Source organism: Melozone crissalis, unplaced genomic scaffold, assembly GCF_028551555.1.
Source record: "Melozone crissalis strain CALT ecotype California unplaced genomic scaffold, PUWL_Pcris_2 ptg000056l_1, whole genome shotgun sequence".
In the NCBI taxonomy this organism is placed as follows: domain Eukaryota; kingdom Metazoa; phylum Chordata; class Aves; order Passeriformes; family Passerellidae; genus Melozone; species Melozone crissalis.
This window is the reverse complement of record NW_026535834.1, coordinates 191,238-204,869: the sequence shown is the minus strand read 5'-3', so window position 1 is coordinate 204,869 and position 13,632 is coordinate 191,238. Positions and strand designations below refer to the sequence as shown.

Genomic DNA, 13,632 nt, shown 5'->3' with positions numbered 1-13,632 from the left:
CCCTTGTTAGGCTAGGCTGCAGCCTTCCTCCATACAAACTTCTCCCCTTTCAGCAGGGGAAACTTCCAGATGATTGCTCCATCTATCAAAGTTCAGATCTCCTCGACTCTAGTGTCCTCAATAATTCTCTTCTTGATAACCCTAGAAACTTTGTCCTCAATAATTCCCTTCTTGATAACCTTAGAAACTTTGTTCCCATAAAATTTTTACACTGATTCCTCCTTAGTTCTTCTGCAACAAAAGAAAACAATTTCTCGACCACTCTCAGCAGCCTCTTTGCAGAAATGTTTTTGTTTGATTTTGTTTGTACAAATACATTTTGTTGACTGTTTATTAGAAGCATGACCAGAAATTACATTTGCTTTTACTATTTCAAAGGCTATTTTGGTGACTGAGTCAGAGCATGCTTTAGAAGTGAATAATAGGTTTGATACTTGGTTTTCTCTCTCAAACATCAGTCTGCATCTTTCAGACTGGAAGATGGTTTATGAAATTAAATTCAGGTTTATACTGTTACTTCATAAAGCTGATACTTGGGGATCATATTAAGATCTTGGTACATTTAGTAGCACCAAGAGTGAACTCTTCCCTTTCAGCCTGAACTCCAGCTTGTACCTACAAGGCTCCTGCTCTAAGGGAGAAGTGCTTGGTGCCACTATGTTCAGATTCCAGTTTGTTTATGTAGGACAGGCTGTAATACAGCATTAATTCAACACTGCATTCCCATTTACAAACACCTACCATTACCAGGCACAGGTACATCACCTGTGCTCCCAAAACCAGTGGCATTATCCCTACTTTACCTTTGCTTTTAGACTATGTGTTCATGCAGGGGAAGTCCCCATTTCCTCACCTTTTTGTGCTGCCTGATTGAAAGGAAGGTCCTTCCTTTTTATTTGTTTCTCTTTGTTTTACTTTGGGGTTTGGGGGCACATGGGGAAGAAAGGCTGGTTTGTATTGAAGATTTAAGTGCTTGGAGTTAAGTAACTCCCCTAAGAAAGCAAATTGCTACCTTACAACATTGGTACCATATTCTCTACCAGCAGGAAAATTACAAGGAATGCTTTCCAGTAAGGAAACACCCTCAGCTCTCAAAAATGCTGCTTGTGCTTCCAAAACCCCAAATCAGTCTCCATCCCTACCACTTTGCTTTACAATATAGAAATGCATGACTAATTTCTGCCCTCCATAGGCTGCAGAGCTGGAAACCATCAGTGTCCTGCTGCAGGAGTTCTGCTGTCTGTAACACACATGAGCAAAGCACAGAACTTCGTGTCTCCTGTCCTGGGCTAACCCTGGGCTCCCAGAGCACTGCTGGGAAATCTGCTCAAAGCACTTTCAAATCCTCTCTGTGCTGCTGTGTTTAGTGTGCTCAGCAGCACTCCAGCATGTGAAGTCAAAACACATGGTCTTATGAAAATTCCAAGGTGCAAAATTTCCTACCCTTCTGAGCATCTTCAATAGCAACATTGCACACCGCTGAGCTTTGAGGGCAAGTGTTGCTTTTTCTATGTATTGAAATGTGTGTATTTCATGGGAAAGATGACAATCTTGTTAACTTGTACAGCCAAGTGCTTTGTACAGAAGCAAAGAGGCAGCAGTTTATTCTTCAGGTTCTCCTTATCTGAGCGATGACACAGGCAGGAAAGGAAAAACCCCTTTTGTATCTCCTGACCAAAATCTGAAAGGTAGGGGGTCAGTTACACATCAGAACCACATTTTACATCAATAACATTTTACTACATATTTTATTACATCAATGGCTTGAAAAAATTTTATTTGATGTCAGCAAACATTGGAAATCATAGAAAAATGAATTATGTAGAATTTCACAAAGGAATTTACCCCACTATAATTCCTCATACAGTAAAATAATCCAAAACCAAATGTTACTTTTCAGTGGCTAAGCAATTTTATAATGCTATGAACATTCATCACAGTAAGTGTGCTGAATAATAGAAAACAGGCAAAAAAGACATTTAAAATATTACTTACAACAGCATTATTACAACATACTTTCTTTAAAATCCCAACAAGTATTTCATCACTTCAAAAGCTATACAGCATTTCCATTATATTTGCAAACTTAACCTTATACATCTTTTAAAATCTTGAAAAAACTTCTTTTAAGCAATCTATAAGCAGTTAACAAAATTGATAAAATCTACATAATGGAATACTATACACTCCAGTATAAATTTTATTTTAGGAGAATATGAATGTAAACACTCATTATTATACAACATGCATAGACTATACTGACCTTCCATCTTCTGAACTGTAACTTTCACTGCAATTGTGCTTTACTATCAACAGGAAAAGCTGCATTAATCCAGGGAGTGGCAGAAAGTGTTTGCTTTAGGGGCATTGCACAAGATCACTAGATTTTGACTTACTGAAGACAAGCTGGAGCTAATAAAATATTTTTTCTCCTTTTTTTTTGGAAAATATCAGCCCACTCGTCGCTGAATGGGCTATGTACAAATTCATACCAATTTGAAAAATAAATGCATTATCAAAAAAAATCTCCTATGATATTTTTGCATTTCATTGACTTGGAGATTTTTGTTCACAAATCCAGTGATCAAGTTAGTGTAATGCACTGTTTGGCTCATATTTGGTGTGCAAGAATACCAACAGCATATTAGCGAATTCATAGACTAAAAACTGAAATTTAAAGTGACAATGAGCATATTTTAATACATAATGTTTCTGATGTATTTGTACAGGAAAGAAAAATGTTTGTCAGGACATTGCTTTAAGAGAGTAAGAGTTTCACTCTTATTTTAACTATTAAAAAAGTGTTCTAGTGGATATTTATGGGGTCTTCCTGGTTGCAAACTTGTAAAAATATATTAAGAAACCATTATCCCCACAGGTATTAAATATATTGAGACACAACCATTGTGGTTGCACTACCAGGTATGGCTACTACGGTCTTAAGCATCTGATTGTACATTGTTGCTTTACTGTTAAGCACAACTGAGGCATGTATTTTTTTCCCTTGGTTATAAGATTATATTACAAAAATTGATCACTGTTTCAAACCAGTTAAACACGAATATTCAAGTAACAAGGTTGTTTTAATGGATAAGTGAAAAAAGAAGTTACCTAGCACTTTACACAACTACATAAAAATTAAATAGAACAAATGAAATTTGTTTATGCATATGCAATACACTTTTATATCTTTAAGATTTCTAAAACTAAAACTTAAACTATCATTTTCTTTAACGATACCATATTTTGCACAATAACTTATACTTAGGAGAAATAATTTCCCATTTTCCACAAAATATATATAATTATGACATTCACATCGATAGTTTAAGAAACAAAATTTAAGTGAATATTCTTATTTTATGCAGTTATCTTTGTGGACCCTTCTAGTCAGAATGCAACCAGTTGATGTATCTAATGCTTGACCCATTTAACAAAAGAAAAAGAGGGTCTTCACCTAAACAAGGTCAAACCATTTCAAAAGCTAAAATGATTTTATCGCATTTAAAAACATAGTTCAAGAGAATGTAAAAAACTAAACGTTTAAAATACAGTGCTATTATATTGCATGTATCAACTACAATAAGATAGCAGTAAACTGAAAAATAATTAAACAACTTTTTTCTTCCTAATATCACAAATGATACATGTTTCCCCCTACCCCATGGGGATGAAGCCAAAACACAACTTTTCTGATAAGATGGACAGATTTGAGGGCAAAAAACCAATAAGAGTCCTCACAGGTACCTAAGTCTCCAGCAGAAGCCTGTCCTGATGAGCTCCCCAAGCTGGGATGCAAGCTCCCACACCGGTGAGGACCTGTCTGCACACATTGGTACCAGCAGGAGGTTCAATATTCAATACTAGAGTGTTTCTAAAGAGCAGCATTGCTTTACACCACAACTGTAACTGGATTCACAGTGCTATTTGCCCGGTCTTTATTCCTAATTCACACTGGCTAACTCCTAGCATTCCTTCCCACAAGACTCCCAGCTCCAACTGGCACAGGTCTGAAGGAACATTTGAGCCACCAGAGCTGCCAGTTCACAGCAGCAGCTAGGCAATACAGAGGATAGGGAATAGCTCCCTTCCAGCCTCCCATCACCTCAGAGGATCTCTCTGGAGCTACTAGAATGGAACTGCTCAGAAACAGCTGCCAAGCGGCTCAAAGGGCCCTTTTGGGGCTCCACACTCTAACCTGCCCTAGGAAATCCCTACCTGCACTGTGCCTGTGTGTTGCTGCCCAGTTTCTGACATGGAACTTTCCTCCAAGGCTAAGACCAACCTCAGTGCCACAACAGGCCACCTCCCCTGCCTTTCCTGGGGCTGTGACCACACCGCACGAGGTGCCAGAGCCAGCTCTGCTGCCCAGCTGGCATCAGCCTGCCCTGCTCAGGTACAGAGGGAAGAGCCATCACAGCACACAGCACAGCCCAGCAGCCAAACCTCAGCACCAAGTCCAGGGCCTGGCCCTGAGCTCCATCAACCTCAGCTGCAGGCCAGGCCACAGGCTAGCTCATTTCAAGTTGTGTAAGAATGGTGCTGTACATCACTGTGTGCCATCTTGGCTTCAATCCTCTGTAGAGGAAGAGAGGCAAGGAAGGTCCTTTTCTCCACCTGCAAAGACACCTGGTGGTTTCTTCCAACATCATTAAATTAACCATTTTTAAATGCTTTGTGACTAGTGTTATTTTGCAGCTTTCCACTGGATAAGAAGTAATACTGCTGCTTCTAGCTTCCCTGGACACTGTCTGCTCAGCAGTCAGCAACCACCCTGTTCAAGGTGCAAAGTCCTCCCATGGGACTTGCAAGAATAGCTCCAGTTCAAGCCAGCTAGACAGGCCACAGCATGGGCCATCCGAGCAGAGGGCTGGGATTTGAAAGCTGCATGCACCAAGTATTTGGAAAAGCACCTCTTAGATTTTAAATTGCATATTTTGGTTCAGAACATGAAAGCGATGTGTGCTTCAGAAGGGTTAAAATGGCCAATGAAAATTAACCCAGTTCTTCTCCATTACACTTGCAAGAATCCAAAAACTCCTGAAGGTTGAATTTTGTGCTCCAACCCTCATCCAGACTTCCAGTGGGAGAAGCAGTTTGATGTCTTTGGCAAACAGCGCTCTGAAGAGGAATGAGACACTGGGACAGAAAGTGATCTATGGTAGCCAAATGCAAAAAGGCACATATTCCCCAAAAGGAGAGGCACCAGAGAAAGTTGTTTTGACTTAATCCCACAGAGGATCAGGAAAAAGAAAGTTGTGTAGCACTCACTTAACAAGTTACAATGCAAATGCTGAATGCCAGGGGTTAAATAGCGTATCAAACAGTTTCAGGTTAAGTATTCCCTTTTGCACTAAATAAAAGCCATTAAAATATACAGGAATAAAATGCTCAATTAGGGAGCTTTCTATGAAGCAAGAACACACAAATACAGTGGAAAAAATTGCACAAACCAGAAGTGTAATGAGTTACATCTACAACCTTGGACTGACCAAACCTTAGAGATAACGTTTCCTATCACTTTGCATTATGCATGATTGCTTGCTAACATGTCCTGTCACTGCAGAACAAACCTGCCACGGCTGGCGTGTGCACAGGCCCCTCCTTTATAGAAAGCTCACTAATCATAGTGTCATCGTAAGAATACACAGGAAGCGGAGACCACGAGGCCATGCAGCAATACATACTTATACCCTAAGGACCAAGTGTTATAAGAACTCCTAACGTGTAGAGTTACTGTGGGGCTGCTAAGGAGCTCCTTGTTTTGCAGGTTGGTCAAAATTTATAGACAGGTGTTACTGGTTTTAGAAGTCCCCATGCTTAAGCATGACGTTGGTGAAATGGAGAGCTGAGCTACCTGGGTGCTTTTGAAAGAAAGTGGAGGCAGTATGGAGGAATGAGGGGAGATTAAGGCAGATGTAGCACAGGACTGGAAGCGTTTGCCTTTTTTTGGTAATAGCTGCTTGTCCACAGATATGATGCAGATGGCTGTCTGAGGTTTGCTAATACCTGATATCCTGGATAACACAGTAGTCAACACAAATTGTTCTAGGCTACAGCACCTTCTCACGAAGCAGATGCATATCTGACATCAAGAACAGAAGTAGCCTGGAGGGAAGGGGAGAGAAAAAGCAGACATTTAGTTTAAAATGAATACACATAGGCTTTCTAGCATCTGCAAATTTCAGCCCAAATCTATGGTACTGACAGTGACAAAACATACAACCCTGCCACGTGGGGGGAATTCCAACAGCTTTCACTGGGATTTGTTGTTGGGAATCTGAACACATACAAATTAAGACTAGAGTTGAGGCTGCTTTAAAACCAGCAGCCTCACCTCCCCCCTTGCAAATAAAAGGAACTATGGCTGCTTGCTATGGCAAAGCCCAAAGCCCTCACAAGTCTGATGAACCTTTCAGGAGGCTGTTGGCCAGACAGCCAAGGCATGCCAGGGAAGAAATCACCCAAGGGATTTCAGTGTTAGGCCAGCAGAGCCTTCTGGCTACTGCTGAATCCACCTGACTTGACCAGACACTGCCTGTCCCAGTGCCCTCAAGAGCAGGCACCAGCCATGCAGCACTGCACAAGGAGGGACCAGGAATCCTCTCCCAGCCCATGCAGGTCACTTGTGTCCCAACCCCGGTGATGTTTCACCTTGGCCCCAGAACCACTGAGCCAGACACCCAGTCAGCACTTTGCTTTGCCACCTCTGAAAGCAGCAGCTCCAAAGTCACAGCTTCTTTTGATCTGGTTCCCACCACTCAGCACCTGGTCTGCTCCAGAGTGGGCACCTTCCATCACCAATCTGAGGATCACAACTGTTGCTTTAGTAGTCATTTTACCAGACCTTGCTGTCATGCCTCCACTCTCCCAACTCATCTGGGATCCTCATTGCTCCAGTATCCACCCACCTGGCCACATCAGCCCACTCCAGCTCCTGCTGAAGCCCTTGCTTCCCTATGTCAAGTGAGATTCCCCTTTTTTGACCTCAGCTTTCAGAAGCAAGGATGTATCTGAAGCTAGGAAGAATCCCAGAGGGCCCAGAGAAGAAAAGCTCTGCATTATCAACATATAATTCTACAGGACACAGGAAAAGACAGTAGCAAGAGCCACGTATCTTTCAAATTGGTGACTATGTACTAGCACCAATGCTGGTTTGCTCCATCTCTCAATTCTGGAAGAATGGAACAGTTTCACTCACACACACCAGTGAAATGTTCTGAGTTTGGTTTTGTCCATTTGTCATACCTTTGGACTTAGTTCCCAAATATAAGCAACTTTGAATTGCATGTTATTAGGTTTTGTGAAGCAGTGAAGTTCTGCTTTTTAAATGTCTGAAGGACAATGAATGTCCAAGTGATGCAGCCCTAATCAGAACAACAAAAATATACAGCACACTGAGAAGTCTTTACCCCATGCTCAACCAAAATTTGCCTTATGCTGTTGACTGTGCTTGCATTTACAATGCACAGTTTTGTCACCAACTTGTCTTTTAAATTAGGCCAAAGGAAGTCCTTGATCAGACTTTTTAACACACAAACCTCTACCATGGTTTTCTTCTACAAGACTAAGCATTAACCTTTGTTGTTAATACTGAATTTTTGTAACTAACTTCCATACTTAAACATCCTACAGCCTCTTTGTTAATTTCAAACTTACATGGCCTTTGGAAAAGTGTTAACTCTGAACCTCCATCAAGAACAGGCTGTTCCTAAAATCTGCCTTTACAGAAACAGCTGTAAACTTAAGGAAACTTTGCCTTTAGGCAACTCCAGAGTGAAGTTCCATGCACTCACATTGCTTATCGCTTTCTTCCTTTCATTTGAGTGAAACCACTCACCAAAAATTAAAGAGCAAGCTTTGGCTCAGAAGATTCTATGATCAAACCTAGCCAAACCTAGAAGAGCTGGGAGAACTGAGTGCAGGGAAAAAATCCAAAATAAAGATGCATGGGGTTTCAGCAGAAAGAGGTATTAAAACATCTATGTTCTGATGAGATACACATACTGTCAGAGGGCTGCAAACTTAACATTCTCCTTCCACTTTCATACAAGCCTGGATCTCCCAATCCCCCAAATCAGTACTGGAATTGTATACCCAGATGAAGTAAAATATGCACTGACTGAAAATTGACAAAAATGACTTTTGCAAAAACTACATATATAAATACACACACACACACATCTATCTGAACTGAGCTCAGATTGGGAATTTGATGTGACTTTTAAATTGGATTTACCTCATCTTCCTCTTCAGACATCTTAGTGGAATTATCAGGAGATTTTACAGGCTTCTGGCTATTGGTTCCATTTGTCTCCTCTTTGCCATGCTCTGCCTCCCACTCCTGTAGGACTTCATCTATGTTGAAACGACGTCGATAATTTACAAAAAAGTTTTTCACTTGCACCACAGATTTGTTTCCAATCACATCAGAGATTGCCTGAAAGTCTCGGCCGTATTTCCTGATTGCTAAAAGCAACAAACAGAAAAACAAAAGAAGTGTGTTATTTCCATAAAGACCACAAATCAGGCTCAAGTCACAGCATAAAGATCCAAAGCTGAAGTTCTGTCAACATTTCAAACCTTCTTCAGATTAATGCAGAATAAAAAAAAAGTCTAAACTGGGAAAGAGACACAGTTAAAACCAGTGCTGGAGAAGAGAACAGAGGTGTAGTAAAAGATGGGTGGAATCAAATGTACAAGGCCTGTTTAAATCTGCCTGTACTGCTTGAAAAGTTACACAGACAAAGATGACAGCAGTGACTCCAGCTGAGTTTCACTTTCTGAAAGCTTGGACAGGCAGACACTATGTCCCAACATTCACATGATGCCATTTATGTTGCTCAGGGAGGGGAAGGAGGAATATTGTATCCCTGTTCAAATACATTCTTTGGGCATTAGTACATGGCAGTGTCCATCCCTCCTTACCTTCTGAAGAGAAACTCAGCTCTGAAATGAACCAGGGTTTTGACTACCAACAACTGAAGTACAAATAAACTTGCAGTGCCATACCTTGTACAGCAAGAAGCTGCTCATCTGTGGTCCAACGTGCATTAAATTTCTGGACGACCTAGACACGAACAGCAACAAAAATTAGGTAACTTCATTTATATACTTTCACTTGTATCTGAGCTCATAAAAACCTCTCAAAAGTGCAACAAGGAATTCACTGTTAGTCAAAGTATATCGTTAGCATTTATCTTCACAATTAACAAAGGTCAGAAAATTATCTCACCTCTGGAAGTCTGTATTGTTCTATACCACCTTCAAGCTTTTCTTTGAGCGCGCTGTTTGTCTGTTTGATATTCTGAATCTGAAAAGAAAGTTTCATCCCTTTAAGAAGAATTAAAAAAAAAAATCTTTGGACAAGCCCTTTTCCAGCAGCCTTGGCAGGAACCTCAAAAGCTCAGCCTTCCAGTTTTTGTCACAGCCTGTCCTTTCCAAAAAGAAAGTTTGCTATATTGGAATAATGTACAGCAGGAGCAGCTGGCAAATCAGGAGATCCCATTTAATTTATTCTCTGCTGTCTACAAGTTATTTGGAGCAAGAACTGTCCCAACTTCCAAGTCTGTATAAAGCCCAGCATAAGAAGACCAAACCCATCTGCAGCAAGTAATGAATCAAAGACTGCTAAAGAGTTCAGCTTCTCCCAGAGTGCCAGGAAAAAGGCTTCAGGCCAAAATACCAATTCTATTAACTTCAATAAAGAGCTTGAGACAGATCTCTGCTTTAGAAACAGCAAAATACTCAGATCTAGGCAATAAACTCATGTAGCAAACCTGTATTTACTCACAGATATTTGAAAAACATTTGTTTAAAAGGCAGATCCATCAGGGAAGCAAAAGGTACATAAGCAATCTGTATGATACCTGTCTAGGAAAGACTAAGCCAAACAAATCTGCAGCTTCTGAAAGTACCACGTGAAAAGGCAAAGAAAAGAGCTGCTGCAGTTGGAAATTGCATACTGCTGAAACCAATGCCACCTGAGGAAAGTCACAATTAAAACTGTAAAGGAATTCTGAACTGCAAGAAAATCTAGGGGCCAACAAATGTTCCTTTGAGTCCCTGCTATGAACTTTCCCTTGTTTTACTTCAGGTCAAAAGTAGGCTTGCCCACGGAACTAAAACCTAAGAGATGTAAAACCCAGAGCTGCATTCAGAGCACAAGGACAGTAGCTTGTCAATTAAGGCATGTAGCATTGTGCATCATCACTGCCAAGCTCCAAGTTTCTGCCAGCTTTGCATGCTGCACCAGGCAGTGCCAGCAAACCCAGCAGTGACTCCTGTGCCATCCCACTCGTACCTGCCGCTTGATTGAGACCAACTCCATGTCCAGTTGTCTGAGTACAGTGGTAGCAGCTGTGGCATTGGCAGAAACAGCCTCCACATCTTCCTGGGAAAGGAACATTCCTTTGGGAGGTTTCCTCTTTGCCCTGTTCTTGGCCTGTGTACTGTGCTTCTCCTTCTTCACCTGAGGGACAGTTTCAGCAGGTGGCACCTGGCAAACAGCAGTCAGTCATTTTACAAAACCAAGTATCTTTAGAGATGCCTTCCAGCTCGAACCATTCTGTGACTGATTTTTAGCCACATCAAAGGCTGGAGAACAACAATGTCAGTATGCAGACAGGAGGACATTTTTGCTTTCAGTGGCATGTCATACAAACAGTCTTATACAAATTTCTCCTTTCCTTTAGCAGCTTTCAGTGTTTACAGAGATACTGTGGTTGCCTTCTCTGCCCATTCTCATTTCTGGAGATAGATGCCCAATTTTGCATTTATTAAATGTTCTGGTTATTCTCAAACCTCCAAAACCCTTCTTCTTGTTTTCATCATCAGATCTGGACACACCACCAAGAAGGAAACAAAGTGAAGTGTGGAAACAGAAAGAACATAACTAAAACACTTTACTGAGAGTTGTTTTATTACCTGACAGAGACAGGAAGGAATAAATCAAATTTATTTAAAGGCAAAGGATAAAGGAGTGAGGTGACAACAGTCTAATTCTTAGACTGTTACACCATTTCTTGGAAGCCAGGTCTTCTTGCATAGCACTTGAATATCAACTGTTCCATCAAAATGGTGCAGTTTTACCTAAAATAAATGTTAAGTCTTTTTTTGAAAAAGGAGTATTTCACAAAGCACTTCCTATTTTTATCCTTTATATCTAAAGCAAAGACAGGTAGATTAGCCAGGACACTTACTACAGATCCTTCAAGAGCAAAGCTGATTCTAAGACAGCAAAAACATTTCTTCCTGAAGTTACACCCAACAATCAAGTCATACCTAAGATTTTTTACCCAGTGACTGGAGCCTGGCCAAGAACACAGAACAGAGGGGTGGCAAGGAGAGAAAAAGCAGAGGGGAGGCATTACATGTGAATCCTCTGCTTGATCACTGCAAGCTTTAAACGCATTGGCTTCACTTGGTGCTATTGTTTTCCTCCTAATTTGCAGCTACATGCAGTTTCTACACAGTTTGTGGCATTTGCCCATTAGCAGTGAATGCTTGCCTTTGAAACCACATGAAGCTGAGCACCAAACCCAAGTATGAAGTTCTGACTCCCAAAGGACTCCAGCACAGCTGCCATGAATAAAATCTTTCACCCTCCTCATGGGCACAATGGCCAGAGCCCCACAGCAGCAGCAGCAGCAGCAGTGTGGACAGTTGCCTGCTCTCAACCTTTTTCTTCCATCCATTGGTGCACAGTATTCCATGAGATCTAATGCCTAGGGCAAGCCCAGAGGCAAGAGGTAACTCTGGCCATTGCAGGAGGGATACCCCTATGTCTCTCTGCAGACAGGAAGGCAGGTGGTGAACAGGAGAAACCAGACTGGCTTGGCTATGAACAAGTGAAGTAAGCTCTGCCCTCTGCTTCAGAAGGGAGCACTTTGATAACTGAGCCAGGTAAATTATTCAGCACGGATAGACATTTCAGATCCACTCATATTTCATCTACATACACTGCTTCCCAGGACTACACAGCAATGCCTCACTGCAGGTTCAGCCTGTCTGCTGACCAACAGGCAATGCCTGCAGTGCAAACATCCCAGAACCTTCAACATTAAAGAAAAATGAAAGCAGTTTCAAATTACTGTTTTACACAGTTCAAAAAATACAAAGCTCTTTTGTGTTGCAGACAAGAACCAGAGCTCCAGCAGAACAATTTTTGACAGCTCCAAATGCCTCTAGGCCCCAGCAAAAATTGGAACATCTAGTCTGTCCTGGAAACTCTTCATTCCTGGCCATACACATTTCTCTTGAGAATTAAACCAATTTTTGAAAACCAGAGAGAATTAAAATGCAGGGATTTAGAAGGGATTTAGCAGTACTCTTGTTTATTTAGATATTGCCACTGCTATCCAGTGCACTTCAGTCTTACAAACTCCTTAATACAATGTTCCCTTCCTCAGATTTCACTGTGTAAAAAGAAGATAAAGGTATCTTAAACTGCATAAAAACAGAGCATGAAGGAGGAGGCACTTCCAGGAACAAGGAAGATACAAAGGAAGCAGGTCTAGGTCATGACCTCAGTATTACAGTCACTATGCAAGGAAATCCAAACAGTTGCACTAACAATTAAATTTAAAAAAAGAACATTCTTCTTCCAATGATCCTCAAAAGACGAAACAGATGAAAGATTTCAGATACTCTGAGAAATCCCAGTATTACTGGGTAAGTCAGATAGCAACCAACAGGTCTCAGAGCTGAAAAAACCATCTCTGCAGATCTGGGACAGGGAGGTTCCTTACAGTAAGAGTCCTGGGCTGCTGGCACACCACAGCCCCTGCATGTCTGACCACATCACTAAAGAAACCTAATGACCAAGGACAAACTTGTCCCCTCCTGGTTACCTGCTCTGTCTCTCAAGGCATTTCAATAAGCCCTAAATTCAGGTACTGTAGGATCAGAATCACTGAATCCTTAAGTTGGAGAAGATCTCCAAGATCATGGAGTCCAACCTTTGACTGAACACTTGTCAACCAAACCACAGCACTAAGTGCCATGTCCAGTCATTTCTTGAACACCTCCAGGGATGGTGACTCTGCCATGTTCCCAGGCAGCCCATTCCAGTGCTTGACAACCCTTTCAGTGAAAAAAATTCTTCCTAATGTCCAACCTGAATCCCCCTGAGGACATTTTCTCTCATTGTGCCCCTGGATGCCTGGGAGAAGAGACCAACCTCCACCTTGCTACAGCCTCCTTCCAGGCAGCTGCAGAGAGTGATAGAGGTCACCTCTGAGACTCTTCCTCTCCAGACTGAACAAGCACAGCTGAACTCTGAACAGGCTATGAAGGCTGTCAGCTCCATTTTCAGGACAATCCCTGTCCTGAAGAGTCCCCACAAGGCTGCCATGGCACACACAGCCAGACTCAATGCACTGCATGAGTTTCAGATTGGTTTGAGTGCCATGGCCTGTACCAGTGTTACAAGGAGGGCACAAAGCCTCCTCCCACACTAACATTTTCTGCAAAAATATCTTGATGGTAGCTGTCCAAACCAGACATCTGATCTGTTTTGGCCTTACATGCAGCCAAGCAGGAGAAGAACTATCCTTCTCTCTTCTGCAGCAAGTTCAGGACATGTCAGCATTGGTTGGGAAATAATAAAGGGGGTTGAACAGAGTTCTTTTA

At 41.6% G+C, this 13,632-nt stretch overlaps 1 protein-coding gene across 1 annotated transcript in view; it reads right to left on the bottom strand.

The window, feature by feature from the left end:
• Positions 1 to 1,749: 1,749 nt before the first annotated feature.
• RCOR1 (REST corepressor 1) overlaps positions 1,750 to 13,632 on the bottom strand; it is an 81,931-nt gene continuing 70,048 nt past the window's right edge. Inside the window, exons 8-12 of the mRNA XM_054286789.1 lie at positions 10,304 to 10,498; positions 9,236 to 9,313; positions 9,013 to 9,070; positions 8,240 to 8,469; positions 1,750 to 6,108 (exon numbers count right to left, since the gene is read on the bottom strand). Of these exons, the coding sequence (XP_054142764.1) occupies positions 6,067 to 6,108; positions 8,240 to 8,469; positions 9,013 to 9,070; positions 9,236 to 9,313; positions 10,304 to 10,498 (603 nt within the window). The 3' untranslated portion in view covers positions 1,750 to 6,066. The remainder of the gene's footprint in view (positions 6,109 to 8,239; positions 8,470 to 9,012; positions 9,071 to 9,235; positions 9,314 to 10,303; positions 10,499 to 13,632) is intronic.